This window comes from Calidris pugnax, unplaced genomic scaffold, assembly GCF_001431845.1.
Source record: "Calidris pugnax isolate Ruff unplaced genomic scaffold, ASM143184v1 scaffold103, whole genome shotgun sequence".
Taxonomy (NCBI): domain Eukaryota; kingdom Metazoa; phylum Chordata; class Aves; order Charadriiformes; family Scolopacidae; genus Calidris; species Calidris pugnax.
This window is the reverse complement of record NW_015090990.1, coordinates 13,138,496-13,161,041: the sequence shown is the minus strand read 5'-3', so window position 1 is coordinate 13,161,041 and position 22,546 is coordinate 13,138,496. Positions and strand designations below refer to the sequence as shown.

At 43.1% G+C, this 22,546-nt stretch overlaps 2 protein-coding genes across 8 annotated transcripts in view; both read right to left on the bottom strand.

Annotated features, from left to right (window-relative positions):
• NBEAL1 (neurobeachin like 1) overlaps positions 1-3,657 on the bottom strand; it is an 87,723-nt gene extending 84,066 nt beyond the window's left edge. For 4 of the 7 annotated variants that reach the window (XR_001413366.1, XM_014954282.1, XM_014954284.1 and 1 more), the window contains exons 1-2: positions 3,132-3,305; positions 2,717-2,997 (exon numbers count right to left, since the gene is read on the bottom strand). Coding sequence is in view for 6 of the 7 variants with exons in the window: in XM_014954282.1 (XP_014809768.1) it covers positions 2,717-2,767 (51 nt within the window). In the remaining variant the exon portion in view is untranslated. Of the gene's footprint in view, positions 1-2,716; positions 2,998-3,131; positions 3,306-3,534 lie in introns of those variants that run through there. The other 3 variants (XM_014954280.1, XM_014954278.1, XM_014954281.1) reach the window with 3 other exon arrangements.
• Positions 3,658-9,393: 5,736 nt separating this feature from the next.
• LOC106895059 (gamma-crystallin 1-like) lies at positions 9,394-12,242 on the bottom strand. Its single transcript, XM_014954143.1, is given in 3 exon segments — positions 9,394-10,095; positions 11,827-12,084; positions 12,198-12,242. Coding segments are annotated over 3 exon segments (654 nt in total). The 3' UTR covers positions 9,394-9,744.
• Positions 12,243-22,546: the final 10,304 nt, after the last annotated feature.

The following is a 22,546-nucleotide window of genomic DNA, read 5'->3' as shown; positions in this document are numbered from 1 at the left end:
AATTGCTAAACTGCACAAGAGGCAATGAAAATAAAGAAATTATAGAAATGCCTTCCTAATGTTACTTTGCACAAAAGTAATTATTGCAACTGACACCTGATGCTGCCAGAGATGTCAAGTGATCACAAAGAGTCATGACCCAGGATAGCGGTAAGATGGTAACACAGCATTACCCATCACTTTAAAGCTGTGAAAAGCCTTCCTGCTGTAGCACAGGGTGCTATATTTAACATACTATCACAAAGGAACTGATTATCTCAAAAAGGCGAGACAAACAAGGCTATTTATTGGCAACAATCTGAAGCATCACACAGAAAAAGGAGCTTGGATTTCACGGTTTCTTTAGCTAACAAGGCTGCAAAAGCAAAAGCCACATATTTGGGATTTGTGGCACAAGTTCCCACCTTAATCAACTGTGACTCTCCAGCAGTTTTTGTAGTTTGGAGAAATTGCCTAGTTATCCTTCCCAGGATGTCAGCCACAGCAAAGTCATGACAGTGCAACATACAGGATACCACACCACACTTCACTGGGTAGTCCCAGGTATGAAGGGACTTCTCCCTAAACCACTAGATCCTGTCACTGGTGATTATTGATTGCTACACCTTCCTATTGTGCTAGATGCTCCAAGCAGAACAAAGTACAGCACACAGATGTACACGACAGAACAATTTAATTTACACTAAGGCTTCACACCATTTAACATCCTAAGAGCTAGCTTCTTCAGTTGCTCTTAACTTAATCCAAGATGAAACACACTTATGCTGGATGCCTTATTCAAGCAGAACGAGGTATCATTTTAATCTGAACCAGTTGAGAGAAAGACAGAAAAAAAAAAAATCACTTTTGCATCTAGCACTTTTTAAAAAGAAAAGACTCCTATTTTGGAGTCACTCTAGTTGCCTTCAAATTTTGAAGACAAGCTATTTTATTTTTTAAAAATATTTTTCCTACTTAAGAACAAGTCCTTATCAACATACAAATCCACCTAATTGTGCCCTTAACGTACAGGTCTGGAAGAAAAAAGGCCAAAAAAGTCACCAACAGCTCATGGAGACTGAGGATATAAAAAGTTATTTTTTTTCCAATAGTCCCTCCCCTGCCACGTGAGAGCTGACTAGACTGTGTACACTTGATTCCCATAAAGAAACTGAACGTCCTCTGAGTGATCCAAACCACACATTTTAACTAGCACTCTTTTATTTATACAAACTTCCTGCTAGCATGCGGACAACATGGAGATGGAAAGCATACAATCTGAATGAAAGGTTCAAGCAAATGGGGAGAAGGTATAAAGACACACAAAAGGATTTTATAAAGAACTAGGGCAGAAAGAGACAAACACTGGCTGGGCAAAGAAATTCAGAGCTTGGCTCATCTCTGCAGCCCTTGTCTCCCAAAGCTGAGGAAAGCCTGCATTCTTGGAGTCTGTTCCAACTGTCTTTGTTCTTTTCACATCGATGAACTCACTGGCAAAACATCCATCTCCTCCAGTGCTAGTCCATTTCCTACTGCCAGTGGCGTTACCGCATTAGTTTAAATGGCAAAGGTTTATGCAAATATGTTTCAACCAACAGATGACCCATGCAGGCAGCAGTAAGAAGTCATACCATATGTTACGTTTGCACTAGTTTTATTTTTAACTACGTGTAAAAAGCATTAGGGTTGCAAATTCACACACAGAAAAATTAAGACCACTTCGTGCAACCTTCATCCACTGCTCTGTGCACTTGCGTTGTTAACATGGTCTGTACTTCAAATCTCACATTCTGTGCTCTTGAGACGGGCCTTCCCTAGAAATGAACTGGGAAGAAGAACAAGAGAATGTCTGCTGTACCCTTCGTGTCCTACTGGTTTGAAGAGCTGAAGAAACTGTGATGCAAAGCATGAGACTGCAAAGAGGAAAGGCAAACCAAAGCCGGAAAATAAGGCCACCAAAAGCTATCCTTGCCACTGCCACCAAACTCCTACATGGCAATAGACCAGTCCTTTTGCTTTACAGTTATTTTTTTGTTATGTTTCTTTTTTTTTTTTTACAGACATCTATTTAGATAATCTGCAATCCAATTTGTGTACATACTCAGCACACCCGCCAGCAATTAGGATCTGTGCTTTAAATATATGAATTGTTTTACACTGTAAAATGCAAATGGAGACAGGACAGTATTTTAATAACATTCCTGCCAGGTGAAGGAAATTCATTATTCTTAATGAAGTACTTAGCTGTTATGGTGAGAACCCGCAAAGGAAGACTCGGGACTAACTTAAATCTACTCTTTGGGAAGGCTTTGGCTAATATAGTTTAAATGAAATCAAAGCTGCACAGAAAACAGTAAGTATAAAGCTAAATACTAAAGAGCAGTGAATTAAATTAACACGATACATCTTAAAGCTATGGCCCCACAAAACAAAGAATTATGTGAACATATGCATTAACATAGTGAAAAGATACAGCTACAATAACTGCTTGAGTCATGAACACTGTGCAATTCACACCTCACTCCAACCTGAACAGCAAATCAAGAGATGAGGTTGTAAATAGCCTAAGAAGGGCAGCTATAGCCTTTCAGAAGCCGGACAAGCCTATGTAACTTCTAAGAAAACAAATAAACATGTTCAAAGGTGTTACAGATACATTGTAACTAACTGACTTCCAAACAAAAGAGGAAAAAGACACACAGACAGCCGCTCTCCCCCCTCCCCGCCAAATATTTACCTTATTGCAGTAAAGCATCCAAAGCTCATACAGCCTCTCTCGGGATGCCATTCCTTCCGTCGTGGCCACCTACTTCTCGTTCAGGATCCGACCATGCTCAGTTCCCAGGTGCTCTCTCCGCAGTTTTTGCTTTATTGTTACAGTTATATCGTAACCCGGGGAGAAGTCAAGGATGAAAACAACAGGGTGTCAGTCTCTCCTTTTCGGGTAAACAGCGTCGCACAACACAGGCAACAGCGGGCAAGTGTCACGCATGTCGGTTCCTCGCCAGGCTTTAACCTCTGGAAGTGCAAACACACCCTTCAGGCCTCCACTGGAGGAAGAAAAAATACCCAAATCCGTACCCGAAGCCCAGGGACGACCTCGGGACTCAGGCGGCGGCAGGTCGCCCCGCTTTCGGCTGGGACATGATTACCGCCCACAAGGGAGAAGCCTGGTTTCTGGTCTTCGTGGAGCTCTCAGCTTATTTTTCGCAGGAATCAGCGCGGGGGGGACGGCGGGGCTGCTGCGGGGACACCGGAGCCTTGAGGGCGCGGCGAGAGGCGGCGGTACCGCCGCTCACCCTCCCGCCGCGGGGCACGGCCGCCCTCCGCGGCCCCGGCGCGGCACTGACAGCCGTCGCCCTGCTCCCCCCGCCCCCGACCTCCACAGCCGGCCCCCGGAGCCCAGCCAGCGGCGTCCCCCGCAGATTAGCGGCTGCCCGGGCAGAGGCGCCGGCCGCGGCCTTTCCCGTCCCCCCGCGGGGCGCGGCAGAAGCCCCGGCGCTGCCCCGCCGCCCGCTCCCGGCCCACAGAGGCTGCCCCCGCGCCGCCACCTACCGCGCCCTCCGCCTCCCCCAGCTCCCCCCGCGCCTCCGTGGCCTCTCCCCGCAGCCTACCCGGCCCACGGCGGCTGGCGGCCGGGCAACGCCGCGCGGCAGCCGGGCAGCGGAGGGGGCCGGGCCTCGCCACATCGCCCGCCCCGCCCGCATTCCAGCACACGCCCCGGGCCGCCGCCGAGGGGCGGGGAGGCCGCGGGCGCCATCTTGGCTGAGGGCAGGGAGGGCAGCGCCTCCCCCGCAGGCGGAGAGCCTGGGGCCGCGCTCCGGAGCCCACCGGGCGGCCGTGGCGCAGCTCGGCGGGCGGGGGCCGCTGGCTGGACCCGGGGGAGCCCAGCGGGACGGGACGGGACGGGGCCGTTGCGGGCAGCCCCGGCGGCAGAGCCGTTCCGCTGCCCATGGCGCCTCACCTGAGGATCGGCCGGCCCCGATCGGGTCCCTCTGCCGCCCCAGGACTCTGCCCGCCCGTAACGGGATGGGCATTCCCAGTCTTCCTGGCGGGACAGGGCACCTCGGGAAACCGCCGCACTGCGTTATAAGCAATAGAGGGTGTCAAGCACGTCCATGTGTTTTGTGTGTGCTCCAGAGAGGGCTGCTGGCACAGCCCCAGGAGCGAGGAGGTACACAGACACAGGTACTACCTGCTGCCGCCTTGAAGCAGCCCGTGCCTCACATGCAGAGCTTGCCTAAGAAACCACTAAGAAACCACTCCTGAAATAAGTTAGATTTCTAAAAGAGGGACGTGAAAAGGCATTCATCAGCTCTGGAGTGGCTCTTTCTGCTAGCGCTGACCCCCCAGAGGCACAGTGCTCCAGCAAAGGACATTCCTCCTCCTCATTCCTCCGTCAGGTTCCTAAAGCAGGGAGAAGGCGATTTCAGGAGAGCTGGGCCTTCTCCCCAGTTTGCTGGGAGAATGACAGCCCCGCAACCCCTGGCTGCAGCCCTGGGCCTTCTGCTGCTGGGTCATCTCCTCTCCTGGGAGTATCTCGTGCTCCGTGTGATGAAGCACTCATTGCCAGCCGTTGCACAGTCGGTTCCTTCGCAGGGGATTTCCACACCACAGGTTTCATGCAAGGTTTGGAAATCCTTTCTGAAGGAACTGACTGTGCAATATCATTATATTGTCTGCTGTATAAAAAATTGCTAGGGATCATGGGATCATAGAATCATAGAATTGTCTAGGTTGGAAGGGACCTTTAAGATCATCTAGTTCAACTATCAACCTAACTCTGATAAAACCCATCACTAAACCATGTCTCTAAGCACTAAAATGGATGGATAAGTGTCACCAAGAGCCCAGAGACAGTCTGAAATCGGTCCCTGCAACATGCCTTTGCAAATTTGTCTTGCTTTTAGAAGATTAGTGAAGTTTCCCTGGAGGCATTTAAGGGTTAATCTGTGCTCCGTGTTGTAGCATGTGGATTAGCACTGTGGGAGTAGGAGAAGTATCTTACTGCAATAACTAAACATAGTTCCTAGCACGGATGGAGGGACACTGACAAAAATGAGTTTGTAAAATTATTTTTAGTTGTGTGATACGTGTGCTCTGGTACTTGCTGCTGGCCACAACAGTCTCCCGCCTTGGGATTGCAACGTGATTTTTTCCATCAATTAAAAAGTAAGAGCTCAGAGTCCAGCTCTGTCCCCAGGGCAGGATATGCTTTGCTTAAATCATCCTGGACCCCTCTAGCGTGAGCAGCCTTCAGGAACAGAAGAGATTCTGCCTCCTCCCTGAGAGACTGATCTCGGAGCTTGAGTTACTGCTAGGGGCTCCCCCGAACAGCCAACCTGCATCACCTTTGAAGCAAATGCAAACCATTATTACTTGTACCTTCCACAGTAATATGAGAAAAGGAAGATGTAACATGCTTTTTGAGTTACAAATTTTTATTGCTTCTTCTTACAACCTTTTCTAGACTAAACAACAGCTTCTTTCAAACCATTCTTACAACTTGCTCACTTTGAAGAAGCCAGGCCCAAGCAAGGCCATGTACAAACCCCAATCCTCCCCTGAGATACTGCTCTGATTTCTTGTATTCCTGACTTTTGCAAGTGATAGCAGCTGTTTCCACATACAGAAGCCCTACAACACGCTCTAATGAAACAACCAAAACCCATCCTCTAACAAATATGGGAGACTCTTTCCTTCTTAAGTGCTGCTGCCCATGTAATTAGGATGCTCACAGACTGTAAAGCAGCCATTTTCCACTCTGCTGGAGTGGTAGTGACATAGTTATTCCAGTGGGCATAGGCAATCCCTGCTGCTTGTGTAGCCAATTCTTGCCTTATATAGGTGCTCTGGAGAGCAAGTAAAGCATTTGTGTTTTGCAACAGGATGGTCTGTTCTGGTGGCATACAGGGTAAGTGCTCTCCTGGTCTGACCTTCTAGAGGTTTTTCTAAGCCAGGTACTTCACTGTAAGGTTGTTAAGGTGGCTTTTGGACATCTGCATCACTGGGTGTAGGTCAAGTTTACTCTCTCCCTGTCAGTAGAGACATTCAGTATTCACTGTGAGTTCTTGCTCACATGTAAGTATGAGCAGTAATGACAGAAGTCAGTAGAGAAAGGCGGACTACAGCTTTGTCTCCACAAGTATAGTACAATTCTAGGTGAACTAGTATCTCAATGTACTTACCTTCAAAAAGACCCAGATAAGAATACAGAAGTCAAAGAATAGAAGATGTAAAAAGAAGCATTACCAGCTATGTATGCGTCCTTTAAAATGTCAGTGTTTATGGACTGGTCCAGCTGTGAAAGCTAATAATTAGACTTTGCATTACCTTTTCTCCTATAATTATGTACCAATTGTTTAATGGACCTTAAATAACCAGGTAGGAGGTGTTCATTTGTATTTCATTGTCCCTTAACTGCTGTCTTGTGGTAACTGTCTGTTTACAACAGTGGTTGTTTCGAATACTTTGTTCATATTACTTGTGGTTTTGTACTTTATCTGTCTTCAGTAGCTGTACATGAGTAATTCAGTCATCTTACTATGGACCGAACTTGTCAGCCAGCAAGTTCGGGTAACAGAATGGGTAGAGAGAAGGGTGTGGGTAGGGAGCAGGTATGAATTTGAGGTTAAGGAAGATTCAGCAAAAGAATGGGCTGCACTAGATTGCAGCTTTGAGTCCAGGGACCTCTGAAGTAGCAAGAAAGAACACACACCTTATAGTAATACTTTTGTTAAGCTATGCTTATTTTCTGTAGAAGCAAATGAAAAAGGCAAAAATCTGTATCTGATTTTCAGATATTCTCAGACCTGTTGTTTGGCTCTAAGGTTTCTACTGAGATCATGCCTCAGGGCAGCAAAAATTATGCTGAGATAGGTCTATGGCAAAGCTTTTATCTGAGGTTTTGCTTGGTGTCTTAGGGCTAATGCTTTGTTTGCTAACAATGAAGACCTGAAACATGCTTAGAAATCAACCTGCCTCTCAACTCTTTCATCTTCCTTAACAAACAGACCCTTGCATAGAAGCAAGGAGTAATCTTTATATTTGAAGTAAGCATTATCAAAATAACTTTTACTGTATGTAAAGAAATAGGACTTTGTGGATGGTAGTTTCTAGACATCCAAGCCAAATTAACTTGAGATTGCATTTGGTGTGGCTACTGGAAAGGAGCAAGTTGGCCCTTGCAAGATGCCAGGGCCTCTGAGATGGTGTTTTCCTGAGGGTAGCACAGGGTCGGCTTGCCTTCAGTTTCTCTGGCTATGATTGCACAAAATGAGTGTACAATTGTTCTATTTGATAGGCGAGCAAACTTAATTAGTGTTTAATCTTCCTTCTGTCACCATTTTCACATTGTACCTCAGGTAGTTCAGGGCTTGTTAGTTGTTTGCAAAATTTGGAAATGGGAAGGAATTTGTTTGCTGCTTGACACATAAACTGGTATATAGAGATTTCAGTTACTTTATTTCAAAGTGTTGGAGGCTTGCCACAGCTAAAGCTGGGAGGTGATGGTCTGGCTAATAGCATTAAGCCTCTCTGGCCCCTGGCTGCTGTGCTTTCATATATGCAGGGATAAACCGTTCACCAGACTTAAATTCAGGAAGGAATTTGCCCCAGGGAAGCCTGGGACCATCATGAGTGGTTTTGTCCTTCTCTGTCCTTTTAGCTTGTTTCCACAGGGGGGCTTCAATATAATGAATCCCCTCCTGTAAAAAGCCCAGGCAGTGACTTGCTCTCTTTCGCTCCTTTTCTGTAGCAGAGTCTCCCTTACCACAGACCTGAGGTTTGCTACTGTTCTAGGAATGTTCTTATGTAGGGTACATCTTAAAGACTCTTCCAGACTAAATACATAATACATGTTTATGTTCTTTGGTCTGCCTAGGTTCTTACAAGCTCTAACAGTCAATAAAGATTCTTGGATGGGTGTTCAGGCCCACCTCCTCCGCTGTCATTTAGATTAGCTATGCTAGAGCCTGTATGTGTGGACTTACACTACAGCTGTCTTTGTTTTGCAGATGCTTAATGACACCAGTTGTCACTGCACAAGACTGCATCGTAAAAGTGTTCTCCTTCCTCCACCAAGCTGACTTTTCATTCAAAGTAAGTCATCCCTTACTGTCCATCATCTTATTGCCAGTGAAGTTACCATACTTGCAATTCAAATCATTCTCCTTTAGGTAAGAAGCTGTTTAATGAATGATTTCATTATGTTGCAGTGCTCAGCAGACCTGGATCTGCAGCATGGCTGCCGAAAGCGATCAGTGTACCAGGAAGAAAACCAACATGTCAGCAACCAAGCTTTAAGGATGTCTAGCTGTTGGTAGTCTTGATAGTTATATGTCTGAACTTAATTCCTTCTCAGCTGACAGGGTAGAATGCCCGCTATACCAACTTGGAGCCTCACTCCTCTTGATTTGGGGAAGAAAGCAAATGAAGGGAAGTAACTGAAGGGAAATGGGCTTAGGAAAGCTCCAACTGCTGCTAGGGGTGGGATTCTTGCAAAATGTTAGCACCACCGCCTCCCAGAAATTAGGTGTTGGCTGCAGCACAGTGCCTGCTTCTGTCTGGGATGTGAAACCAAGGCTGTGCCCTTCCCTGTGCCCTTGTGAATTCTCCAGGGGCTCTGCTAGCCTAACTGCTGGCACAGAAAGGGTATAGAGACCTGAATGATGGCCAGTGTTGTAAAACCTTAAAGCAGAGTTTTAAGGATCCTGCAGTGTTGTGTAAACAGCATGCTGTTAAAGTATGTGCCAGACCTGTTGGGGCCCACTCACACACTGAACTGGTTGTACACTCTTTAGCATAATGGGTCTCTCTTCTGGTTTCTAACCCAGAACCTACGGAAAGTTGCTGCTTCTCTGTGCTATGGAAGGTTAACATGAGTTCAGGTCTACAGTGTGAGGTCCTGGCTAAACAAAAGAGCATAGTGTAGGCCCTGAGCTGGAAATATGAGCAATGCAGTCCTGTGCAGAACTCTGGACTTAATGCCAAGTGGGAGCAGGAATTATTGGGCACCAGGACTGTTTTTTCATCATGTGGTGAATAAGCAATTGAAAGATTTATTCTGACATCTGTATCATTACAAATGGTCACTGACAGAAGTTATCCTTATTAATAAAGACGGCAAATATTGTAAATGCCTTTCTCTGTCTTAAGTCATCTAGTGTCACAGCTGCAGGTTTGGTGTGCAGTGATGCATGGTGCATGGTGATACTGAACTTGCCAGTTTATTCATAAGAGAACTACTTCTGAGAAGGACATTGCTTTTATAGGGCCATTCAAGTTGTAAGGTGCACCCTGTAATAAATTCAAGCAAGGAGTTGGTCCTGTGGACTCAGTCATAGGCGGATTTTTGGATTTTCATTACCATAAATGAAGAATGTATTTAAATTTTTTTCCCTCTAAGGTCTGAAATAATATTTTTCATCAAAGATGTGATTTTTAAATTGATCCAAGACTGCAGATAAAAAAACAGCTTGGCAATTTAGATGTGGGTTTTCTCTGAGCTTGGGTGTTACCAGTAAATCTCCACTGACTTTGGGGGAATTACTCCTACCAGTAAAGTAAGCACAGGCTCTGAAGTCCACCATAGTCAAGACACTTTTTGACTCTGCTGGGCTTTAAATCAAAGGCTAAAAGCATTGCAAGAAAGGGGAGCCTGATCCAGGTAGGCTCCAAAACTCCTAGGCTTTAATAATCTACTTATGGCACTACTCATTGACATATAGCTTAGGAAAGTGATGGTTAGGAAATATTCACCGTTGGTTAGAAGGATCCAGCTTTGGTGGTCATGGCACCCCAGTTGGTGAATCACATGTACTTGCCAGGCCTCAGGAGGTACTGCTGTCCTTCGAAGTGTGGCTATTTGTAGAAAACCCAGGTTCCTTCAAGTATGACATAAGACCAGATGTCCCTGCAGTCAAAGTCATCCTGGAGAGAAGGGCAGTTATCCATGAACTCCAACATCCTGCCTCTGACAGCATTCCTCTCGTCTGTGCTCCTGGGGCTGCAAAGGCAAATCCAGACACAGATGCACAGGATGTCAAGTGGCAGTTCTAGGTGACTACAGCTTGCTAGATGCAATACTGATGCTAACAGCACAACAGTGAATAGCCACTAGTATGTGCAGAAAAGTCAGTTTAACAGGAATAAATCTGTCTGGGTCCTAATTTAAAGCTGCAGTGCTGTGAGTCCTTCTGCTCCAGCGACAGCAGAACTACAGTTTCTTTGAAAGAGCTGCAGTGGGGCAGAAATCACAAGTGGAATCCTGCCAAGATCACCACACTTCAACTGTACATGCAGATCCGTGATATACCTGGATTGCCACAGCAGTCACGTGCCCTCACTGTTCCTAGATGTTGATGTAATAACTGGATAAGGCTCTGGCTGGGATAGAGGGAAGCTTTTTCTGATCCTGCTTTTGTTGCACAGCCTTAGGTAGCCAGGTTTTCTTGCTTTTCATCTACTAAGATGCTAAACTGTTTCAACACTCTCTGACTCTTGTATCTAGCACAGCAAAGATTTGATACAGAAAAGTACTTTCTGCTCTTGCATGAATGCAATAGTTTTTGCAGGTGCTCAAGTGCAGTTGTATAGACATAAGAGTACTGCTGCTGTGCAAGGACCAACATCTTACTCAATTTAGAAAAAAACACAAACACAATGAAACCCAACAATACTTTAGTATCTACATTTATGGAATCAAACTTTCTGTACACGCTTGTTCTGAATCTGTAAAACATGCAGAAATGTGTCCTAATTTTAGGATTTTTTTCCCCTGCTCCTTCTCAGATACTTCCCATCGTTTTCCCAAGTCAATTTCCCTTCAATCCATCTTGTTCCCACCTTCCTTATCTGTGACTTCTTTCCCTCTACAGCTTGAAAGGGCACAAGAGCATCTGCACTAGCTTTCAGCACTTGGATCCAGAAGTTGGTTTAGCTAAGCAAAGCCCAGAACTGCATGTCAGTGAAAAAAATAGCTGCATTATCCTATGCAGATGGAATGTATCTGGAAACTTACTGTGATGGTCTATGAAGCTTCTACTGGGCAGAGAAACTGTGAATTGTACATAAAGCTTACAAAACGGATTAACTTAATTTTTCACGAACATTGTAGGGATGCATTCCAGCATCAAGGCTATTCCTGGGCAAAATATCAATTCCTTAGCTTTATGTGTGAGTATTGAAATCTTTCACATCTTGGCAACCTCTCCTCTCTTAGCAAAACTTTTCCAGGGAATGAGTCTAGGAGGGAAAAACAGAGATCTATTCTGGGCTGAAGTATTCTGAAAAAAATCTACCATAGGCAAATATGCCTTCACTTGCAGCTCAGATACATGGTGATGTCTCTACAATGAGATGTGTCAGGTTGCTTCTTAATAGAGTAGTCACCAACTTTGCCTACCTTGAAATAAGAGCATTGCCTGGGCCATGGCAGATGTGGTTTGGTTCTTAGCTCTGTACTAAGGTTTCTTGTGTAGATCATGTATAGCCAGAGTGGCTTTAGAAGATTGGTGATGTTAGGTGTTTTCATATACACATATAAAATAATAGATAAACATACTATTAAAATAAAAAATTATATAATAAACTCCCCTTTCCCCTGTTTCACATCCCCCACCCCCTGAGCACTAACCAACCACTCATTTGGCTGAGAATCTCAATTGACTTACCTACCTCTTTGGGAGTATAAACCCTATAAGGTGAACTTGGTAACTGTCCTTTCTACTACCCTCCTTCTACACAGAGGTCTCTGGGGAAGTTGTTACTTGTGCCAGAGCTGTCAAAATGGGTCTTCTAATTCTAGTTCTAATTCTAATTCTAATTTTAATACAGGCAGTAACATACCTGGAGACAATATGGAGAATTTTCTGCTGTGATGATACAACAAGATCTAATGGAGTCATTGAAGTCCATCCAGTGCCGGTTGTCAGGATATTCTCCCTTCCTCAGGAAGAACTGATGGCCTGTGTAGTTGGGATGTTCATAGACCATCCAGCATCCATTTTCCACCTTGACAGAGTTGCAGGGGTTGAGCTGGGCAGGCTGGTCTGTGGTGGCTGCACAGGAGCAGACCGCAAAATTTCTGTCATCAAAGAAAGTGATCTGCAATAAAACAAAAATAACCCCAGTCACACTGGAAAGTATTTGAAAGCTGGCCTAGATTGTACTAAACAATCAGAAAACTGCATGGGTTCATAGGGACACTTCCACCATGCCTGAAGACCAGCAAAGCCCTTGCGTCCATTTTCTATGGGATCCATAGTTACTGGTGTCTTTGTTTCTCTAGTACTAGAAACAACAGGTGGATGTCCCTTTGGGACTCTGCGAAGTGGGGGGCAACTTTCATCATGATTTCATGCTGCAAATATCCTGTCAGCAGCTTCATGACAAGTTTTTGGGAGCATTTGGAGAAAGTGAAACCCAAATTGCTTTTTGACTGCTTTTATCACACAATCATTCAACTTTGTGCCCATCTCCCAGTGCATCCAGTTCTGGGCTTCTGGAAATCTTCTGCCATGTAAAATACAAAGGAAGGAAGAATTCTCCTACATTTGAATTGTGTTGAAGCTTTCACCTCTCTTACGGATACAAGAACAAAAGAAGATTGTTGTGTGTAACCCCAGTTAATCATTGAACACTCTAGGTCCCGTTGGGCAGCTATAAAATAGCTATAAAACTAGAAGCAGTAAAATCAAGTTACGGATACTTAAATCCAGTGGCATTGTTTGGTGATATTTATTACATTTGTTTGGAATAGTGTACTTCAACCTTATTTTCATGTTCATCTTAGAAGTCTAAGAATATATAAACTTCAGGTCTCTTTCAGCAGCTGACAAAGGGAAACCAGCCAGGCAGAAAAATAAAAAGAAAAGATTTTTATGTGTATACGTTGTAGCATTTGAAAGCTTCCAAGTACACTATAAGCTTTCTTTAGGAAACTTACCAAAGAGCTAGATAATAAAACAACCACTTGAGGTTTCCCGTCTGCTAATTTGTTGGTAGACCAACAAACTATGTTTGCAAACTTACTTGCCTACAAGGAGCTATGCATTTGCTAGGTTGTTTGTCAGTGCTCCATTCACCCAGCTGTTCTTACCTTCGCCTTTTTTGCCAGACTTCAGCTGTGAGACCTCAGCATGCAGGAGTCAGCAGTCCTTTACATAGAATGCACACTGTTGCATCCACAGGAATAAGAACAGAAGAGAATTTTTGTTTAGTAAAGGGAATGAATGTTTTTTCCCCTCCCTCTCTCCATTGTCATTCCCTAAACAGAAGGCAATAGCAATAGTTTGTGGCGTACCAACTTTATTGTTACTGTCAGTAAGCAGAGGATGAGAGTAAAGGATAGGTCAAGCAGTATTTCTGTAATCGTACGGATGGAACATATGCAGCCCTGCAGCAGAATTCTTTGATGTCCCTTTATTTTTAATCTCTCTCTGTTCCCTGACTATATGAGACAAAGGATTTTTAATTCACATGGATTCCCAGTGATGATACCGTAAAACATTTTTCACAGTATGCTAATAAAACTGTCTTCATTTTCAAGAGCTTTCAGACCAGGTATTGCTGCTTGTTTCCTTTAACAGTTAAGAGCACGTGTATGAGAGAGAACATTATGTAATAAAAAATGTGTGGTAACGGATGTTTACATTCGTCCAGGCTTCACTGCTGAAATTCTATATTAACATAATTCAGAGTTCATAAATAGAGAGTAGAACTTGAAGGATGGATACCACTTGCTTAAGGTAGAGAAAAGCCTTTTTAAATCTGCACAGAGAAATGTTTCACTTGAGAGATATATAGATTTTTGGAGCTCAGGTACTGAGACAAAATGCAACAGCACAGTAATTTCTTCAGCTGAAAAAATTTTAATTGCAGTTGAACTTAAAAAAACCCTGTTGCTTAGGAAGAACATTGTGGTAAGTTTTCAGTCTGATCTGATTAATCCCAAAGATGCTCAGGACTGTGTTCATTTGGGGCCCTTGTTCAATATGGCATAGTGTAATTCTCAATCAATCAATACATTACAGTGGTCTTTAGAAATCGGGGCAATCGGCAGACTCAAAGTCAGAGCTGTTTTGAATGTATTGCCAGGGCAGGGTGACGGTGATGTACTCTGGGGCTATTTAGGTAAAATTACCCTGCTGATGATGATCTTTAGGTTCTAGCAGATCTTTTTTTCTCAGTTTATGTCTCAAGTAATGGGAAGTAACCCCATTAACCAAATGGGAGTAAAGGTTTGTGTTACCAGTGCTAGATCAGACCTTTTAAGTATTTTCCATTCAGTCTAGTAATTACAAAGCCTAAGTAAAAATTAATGTTAAAATATCACGGAGATGTTATCTATTTGAAATAAAATATTAATATAAAATAAAAATAATAATCCAAGAATGTTTTTCAAAGGATAAAGATAAACAGCACAGTTTTAAGTTATTCTTCTGGAGTTTTAAATATTTCTCTATAACTTGGTGTTTTTTTCCAGGGACCATCCCTTTCTCTCCTTCCACACCCGCCTTTGAACTAACCTTCACAAAATCCCATCATGTGTAGTGCCACATTTTCATATTTCCTGCTCATACTGCATGGAGCAATAATGGAGCATTTTGTCTCACTGGCTTCTTGTTCAACCAAAACGCTACAAGTTTGTGCTTTCTTACATGTCTCTTTCACTATGAGTATTGTGTGGTGATTTCATGAAGCTAGAAAACTTCAGGGGCAAATCTTTAGCTGGCCTATCTTTACACAGCTCTAGTTGTGCTTCTACTGGGTGGGGTAAATGGTACCACTACTGTCAGCCTCTCTCTTGGAGGTGCTTCCTCAGCCAGGAAATTTTAGCCTTTAACACTGAGAGCAGCCTGGGGGAAGAGTGTGAATTTAAGTCTAGCAGTTGCTTCTGAATACCTCATTGCTTTCTTTGCATCAAAAATAACTTCTTCCTGATGGTTAATGCTTGGCAAATTTAATTCACTTACAGGAACAACTTCTATGTACTTGCATTTCTCAAAGATCTTTGACAGGCTTGGAAGTATTACACGTATTTTGTTGTTGTTGTTCTTTCTGTGATCATACTTGCTTTGTGGAACCAGCTTTTTTTGGAGGGTCCCATGTGGTCCTTCATAGTTTAATACAGTGGGCAGTGGGCTTGGTGATGAAGTTTAGAACTTTAGAGTCCAGAGCAGGGGCAGTGATATGTGAATTCCTTATAGCAGCTGCAAATACAGAGCAGCCATCATGGATCAGACCAGTGGGCTAATTAGTCAAGTATCTTGGCAGCAACTGTGGCCATGAGTAGGCAGCAAGGGAAGGGTAGATATTAAGCAAATACATATGATACCTCATTCAGACTTCAAGACCTCAAATATTTTTAGCTTTAGTGGTTTCCTGAGCAGGAGGTTACTTCTCTCTGGTTAATAACCCTCACTGGATTTGTCTTCCAAGTACCCATCCAGCTTCTCCTTGAATCCTGTAGGCTTTCACCTCCTAGGACCCTATACCATAGATGGGCTGAACACTGCACTGTCTGTGGGTTGGTCTTAAACTCTGGAGCCAAAATATCTTGTTAGCCAAACGACATCCACAGTCTGAGGAGTCTGGTTATTTACATCTGTTCCAACTGCCCTCAACTAGTATGCTGTTACGACAGCTGCTTTTACATGGCGGTTGACTGCTTTTGCACCCCAGAAAAACCCAGAAGAGGGTAGGGATAATCTGAAAATAGCACCAAGTGTTTGTGTAGACAAACATACCCTGCCTGCCAGCAACTGTAGTGCCCGCTACCAACCACAAAACAAGCTACAAGAACCTAGAAGACTTGTTAGCAAAAACGTGGATGCTCTCCGTGAATTCCCAGTGCTCCTCTCCTCTAGCACCCTTGTTCTTAATGTCTGCTTGATATTCTCTGAGCATTTACAAACAAAAGTAAGTAAAACCTCTCAGTGCTCCTTGAAAACTAGGAATTGCCTCCATTCTTGTCTCAGGCAGAGAAATCTGAAGAGGTTTAGCTACCCCCAAACTCTAGGACACAGCAGAATCAAAAATCCAGACATCTAACTATTGCTCTCATAACTGAATAGTACATTTCTGTTCATTCTTGCCTTTGACCAAAGGAATGCCAGCACGTAACTTACACATCACTGCTGGCCATATTTCTCAATTGCACTAATTGAACTAGACGCTTTGTTGAAGTAGCTTGGCATATGTTAATTGCTGTCTGGGGTGCTGTTTTTTTTTTTTTCCTTTATTTTATTTTTGCTGAAGGCAAATTAAATATTTTAGTTCCCTGTTCTAAGCAGGCAAGTAAATACTGTGCTTGAGCTTCTATGTTATTTTGCAGACCTGAGTTAGCACACTAACCTAAGCACGCTAACTACTTACATTGTGCAGTTCCTATACATGTACAATGTTAGGCATTTGTGAACAAGAGGAAACATGCTTTTTCACACCTCTGCCTTGAGAGCTGAATTGTTCATGCTCCATTTCTCTCTGTCTGAAATAGGGTGTTCCTAGGTACACTAGACATTTGCAAGCAGCTGAACAGCCTACTTTGTGCAGTAAAGTACAGGGAGGAGGGCAGAGACAGTGTCTCCTGTACAAAAGAAAGGACGAGAAGGGCAAAGAATAGTTCTATTTTCCTCTCCAGTGTTGTCAGGGAAAGGCTGGTGAGGATCACTAACAGGCTATTATTGATGGGTCATGTGAGCGTGAAATAATGGCTAAATGAGTTCTCTGGCATTAGCAAGTGGAGATGTGAGTTTTAAGCAGTCTACCTCACTGCTGTAGAAGTTGCTTGGTTTTACATAAGGACTCCATTATAAGAATGTTTACTAGGCAAAACAAAATCAAAGCCTACCATTTAAAGCCCAGATGAAATGATTTAAAATTAAACATATACTAGATAAGGTTGCAGAGTGTCCTAGTAGTTCTGTGCTCTCTGTACTGCCTTCCCTTTCCAAAAGACTCCAGCACCTTGCTGAAGAGCAGTAGTATATTTGGCAAACTATGCCTGGAAAAAGATAAATCTAGACTCCACTACCTAAAGGAGAAGAGGTATGTTAAGATGTGAGATCCCTTAACTGTGGTTTTTTATATTTCATTATGGCTGTCATTCATTATTGCAGAGTGCCTGCTGGGACAGGATTCAGTGATGATTAGTAGGCATATACATAATTACTTGAATAGTAATTAATGCTGCAGTAGACTTCTTCCAGCACAAGCAGATGTTTTCCTGTTTGTAATCCACACTGGCATGCTTATTTCATTCCTTTTGCACGCAGAATAGCCTGGCAATTGAGGGATTTTGCTCAGTCTCCTGCTGCAACAGATCAGTGCATCTCTAAAAGTAGAGGCAGTGCGACTGACACCAGCTAAACACCTAGTTCATGAAGTACAGGTTCACTAAAAAATGCTATATAAAGGTGGTGTGATTTTCCAGATATGGAAAAATTCTTTCTGGAGGAAACAGCTGTGATAAGACTGGAAAACTTTGCTGGACTGGTGATAGCATGGAGCAGCTTGTTTGCAGGAAGAATTGGATGCCAAGTACAGTGTTCACTTTGTTCTAAGTTCCTCTGCATCTTTCTGTCCTTTTCCTCCTCAGTCAGTACTTCACTGGATATAACTATTAATGGAATTTACTTTTCTGTTCCACAGTATTTAGCATGGGAGTAAGAACTCAGTGCAAGTCAGCCAGCCTCTGCAGAGACAATTTTGGCATTTACTGCACCCCAGTCAAGGAATCTTCTATATTCTCTGGGATGCAGTAAGTCCTGTCAGCCCCTGAAGTTGGGCATTTCATACAAGATTCAAGAGCAACCTAAACCATTGAGGGAGCAGGTCTCAGGGAGATGGATGTAGCCTGGGGACTGATGGGCCATCATCACTGAGCTCCAATATTTGGCCTTGGAGTTCCTCTTTTTCATAGAGCTGAATCTTGTGGGAAACAGAATTCTGCAGTAGCAAACACAGCAAAAATGTAGGAAAGACAGAAATTTAACTGTTTCTGACATTACTGAACAAGATAGATGTACAGAAAAAGGCACCTTTCCCAGCTACTGTGTGCATTTCTGATAAATTGTTTTCTGTTCTGGAGATGGGATTGCAGAGATTCACTCTTTTGAAACTAATAGAGAAGGTTTTATTATTACCCACATGGAGGAGCTCAGGAGTGCCAGCAAATGAGTGTGATCACATGTGTGGTAGAAAGTAAATTGAGGATGCTTTATGATTTGAAGAAGTGGGATTTATAAGGACCCTACATTGTGACAATAGGAGAAAATGTATTCATGCGACTTTGAGATGATCTGTGGTGGTGACTTGTGACCAGGCATTAATAGTGTAAGCATGAGGTGTTCCTGCCACTATGGCTTACAGCGCACAGTATATCTTACTAACCAGAGACGTACTTAAGCAAATATTCTTTGCCTCATTTTAACTAACACAGCTTTTGTGTGAGGAAAGATATTGCAAATCTGATTTAATATGCTTTTGTGCCATTGAACCATAACATAGTATGGTCATGAGCAAGTTGCATACATCAGCCCACAGCAGAATTTTATTTCACCTGGCCCTGCTGACCCTTCCCTGGGCAATGCAAAAACATTATCTACCTAGAAGTAGTCACTCAGCTTTCTTTTAGCATCTCCAAGTTATGAACAGACCCTGGAAATAGCACTGATATGAAACAGATTATTTCCTTCATCTCCAGTGAAACTTTGCATTGCCTTACTGAACTTTGCCTGTCACTTGAGTAACTTGAAGAGACTGCATAACTGTATTCTTGAAGGATAAACAACACCGGTTTTCTTAAACTGTGATACACTGCCAAGCAGAACTCACTTGTAGGATTACATGGCAAGAACTGATGGAGTCGCAGAGACTAAACTACTTCTGGAAGTCAGGATAGTCTCCCTTTTTGAAAAAGTACTGGTGTCCTGAGAAATTTGGGTTCTCCTAAAACATTCATCTGCCTTTTTCCACCTGGATGGAAATGCATTGTTTCACATAGGACCACAGGTCAAGGTGGTCACTGCTACATTCATAGCAGTGGCCCCAGAAGTTCTTGTCTTCATAAAAAAATGATCTGCAATATAAACATTTGTAAAGACTTCTAGTCCATCCCATCCCAGTGTCTCTGTCAGAGCAGGGTACCAGCATACTGTGGTTTCCACTTACCTTTCCCATTTTTGGCAGTTTGCTGAAGTGAAAGCTGAAAGCTGCAATGAAACACTGTGGTTGCTTTTATATACCACAGTCCTAATGCTCCATCTGCAAAAAGTAACACAAAAGGCCCATTCTTAGCTGTGGGGAGATCTCATGTTTTGCCTTTATTATAGTTATGGCATTTATTGCATTTACCATGTGGGACCCTTATTTTTCTGGGTTTTGGGCTTCATTTGCTGATGCTACATGCAAATGAATTATTGTGTAACTGTGGAGCGGACTACACTTTCAGCTGGTATCAGTTGCTTCGTGTGGTGCACCTGACCCACTTGGGGGTGTGTGTATAAGGAGAGTTCTTTACAGAACCTCCTTTGCCTGAAAGCTATCCAATTTAGCAGACCTGAGCAGTTTCTGAACAGTTTCTGTTCCTCTCCTTACCCATTCTGTGTCGATTACCTCTTGTAAGTTTGTCCCACGGTAATCTTTCCTTTTGTGAGACCAGATGAACTTTGCTTCAATTTCAATACTTTGTCACCCACTTTATCCTGGGAACAGGAAAAGTCTCAATCTCACGTGGCGTTGCCAGCTTTTGCCTGCTAATCCCTTCTATTGTGTACAGATCTTAACGTAGACGTGTTAGGAGGAAATAGTGATTAAAAGCTTCAGTCCGCTCCTGGTGTGTGGTTAACTGCTGCACCCCCGAAGACTAAAAAGACTGAAATCAAATAGTTCTTATTAGATGTTTATCAGTGGATCTGAATTACTGGCTAACATTGTAATCAGTTTGGGTTAGTTGGTTCAATTTTTTCCCTTTGAAAGTCTGCTTTAAAAATTTAAAGGGAGCAAGCTGCATTAAACTGAAGTTGCTCTCTAGCTGGAACCAGGAAGGATTGTTGTTTAGTGCTAAAGCAGAGTGTTTTAGCAGTAAAGCACAGCTAGTAGGTAATGGAAAATTGTATTCCTCCATTTCGGAACTTTTCCTCAGTCTTTTTTTCTTGTTTGGTGCAGAGCTGGAACAAACCATGACTTGTTCTATTCTGATTATCATTTTCTTGCACCTAAATCTTAGACTCTTAAAAACAAACTGCTTCATGGAATATGCAAAGCTGGTTATACAAATGTCTTACATCACCAGTAGGTGAGGCTTCAGATCAAAAGAAATACTGCACTCCAGAAACAGATTTATAATCTTATGTATTTGGGCAAACTCATTCAAGCATGTGAAGACCTTGTCAACATGATTCATCAGTTAACTTGGCAGGCAGATGAACACCTTTGTAGATCTAATTTATTTAAAAACGCTCTATTGGCAACTACATAGTCCCCACCTCCAGTGGAACAAATGAGTGTTTGTGGCTGTAAGGAGTGAGAGCAGGACAAGGTTTAGTCGACTTAGTGGAGTGCAGCTTTGCTTACAAGGTTTCAGGCTAAAGAAAAGGGCTTTCAGGGCTGTAGCAAGAAAGGAAGGAGAAAGACAAGAGTATCTTCTGGGGAAACATTTAGGGGGAATATGAAACCTCCACCTTCACATCCTTCCATCACAAATCACTTCACTGATGTCTTCAACTGTATCCTTATTAAATGACAGGGGCAAATGTGCACTCACTGTTTCCAAATAAAATGCTAAATGAAATAAATTAAAATACTAAAATAAATACTAAGCAGGACAGAAGGATATCTAACCTATTTGGTTTGAAATTGTTCTGGCTAATTGGTCTGGTCACATCAAAAGTTTTTTTTTATTCAGGAGACAATATAGCTCAGGAAATGAGGAAATTTCAGCCAAGGTGGCAGAAGGCTATCATTCACCAATCCCACTGCACACATCTACAAGCACCTTTCAGCTCCCTGATTTTGCCTGTCTGAAAATATGAACATGTGAACCGCAAACCACCTAATCTGCTGGGCTTGATTCTTGTGTGCAGACCATCAGACACCAGCCAACCGACAGGGGAGAGAGTAGCGAAGGGGCAGGTACTTTCACTCTGAAAATCAAGCACTGGATTTATGCTTATTAGCAAAGCAAGATTTCTGTTGCTTACTCCTCTTAACTCCACCAGCCTAATCTATAAAAACCAGGAAGTATTAGCCAATGAGAAGTGAAGACCATGGCAGTACTCTAATAGCAAAGGTAACACTGGAATAACATGGCTAATCACCTATTTGTAAAAGTCTTACTGTTTATTTTATTGCAGGTCAGTGAACAAAAATCAGTCATGAGATGTTAATCTCTCTCTCTAGCTGTTTAACCTTAACCACCCCCTTGCCATTGTTCTCCTACTCATGTACAGCAATATCCCCTCCTCCCCTCTTGTAATTTCAAGGGGTCAGACTAATGGTGTTTGAGTTGGAATGAAATTTGCTCAGGTCCTGACACTGGCTGCTGCCTAATACTCTACTGAATTTGTTTGTGAGAACAGAAGCCTCTGTTTAGAAGCTGATGGATCCTCTGAGCTCCAGGAAGGAGCCTGTGCTGAATGTGACAGGGTAGGTCTGTCCCAGCAGTGAACACAGGCCATGGAGGAGAGGTAGGAACTGCTAAATGGGACTGGATAGTGCGTTCCAGCATCCTGCTTCCCGCAGAGTGAACTAACCAGGCCAAAAGAGCTGATGCTGCATAAATTAATGGCTACAGAGTTCCTGTGTAAGGGAGGGTGATGTTGATCTTAAGTCCCCTCTAGCCTTCTCATGTGACTCCCTTAGGCCTTGAATTTTGGCTCACAAGGCTTGAAAGGGAAGTGGGGAGATGCATGGTATGGCCGAGAAGCTCCATTAATGTCAGCACAAAGACTCAACAGTTAATCTGTAATTTCTGAATGTACCAAGCTGTGGTTAGGCTTTTCCCCATGGACAGCTCAGAATTGAAAGGACAGGTGTTTACAGCAACTACATTTTATTTTAGACTGATTTTAACAGGAAATTTGTAATATGTTAAAAAAAAAAAAAAAGTCCGTGAATCTGGTGAGTTGAAAGCAAGCTTTGAGTCCATGAGGACTTCTAAAAGACCCTTTGAATCCATGATTAAGTTTAACCATTCCCAGGTTTTCTTGTGTAGTGCTGTCTTTTGACATCTCCATAAATAGGCTCAGTGATTGAGAATCAGCAGGCAGAAGAAGAAAACGAGTTTTGCTTCACAAGAGTTTGTTGGTTTTTCCTTGAGCAGATATTTTGCATTAGAGTACAGGTCCATCTCCAAGGCATGGGTTAATGCAACTGTACAATATGTGACCGTACGTTGGATGGACATCTATGCTCTGGGTAGAAGTAGCTGAGAATCTTAATTTCTATCATTTTTATATGTAAAGAGCTCAAATAGAGTTTTTCTGCCCTGCAGCTAGTGTTAAACACACCTCTTGGCAGTGAACACTTCTACTACCCCATTGAGCACTGAAACTTCCATGGAATT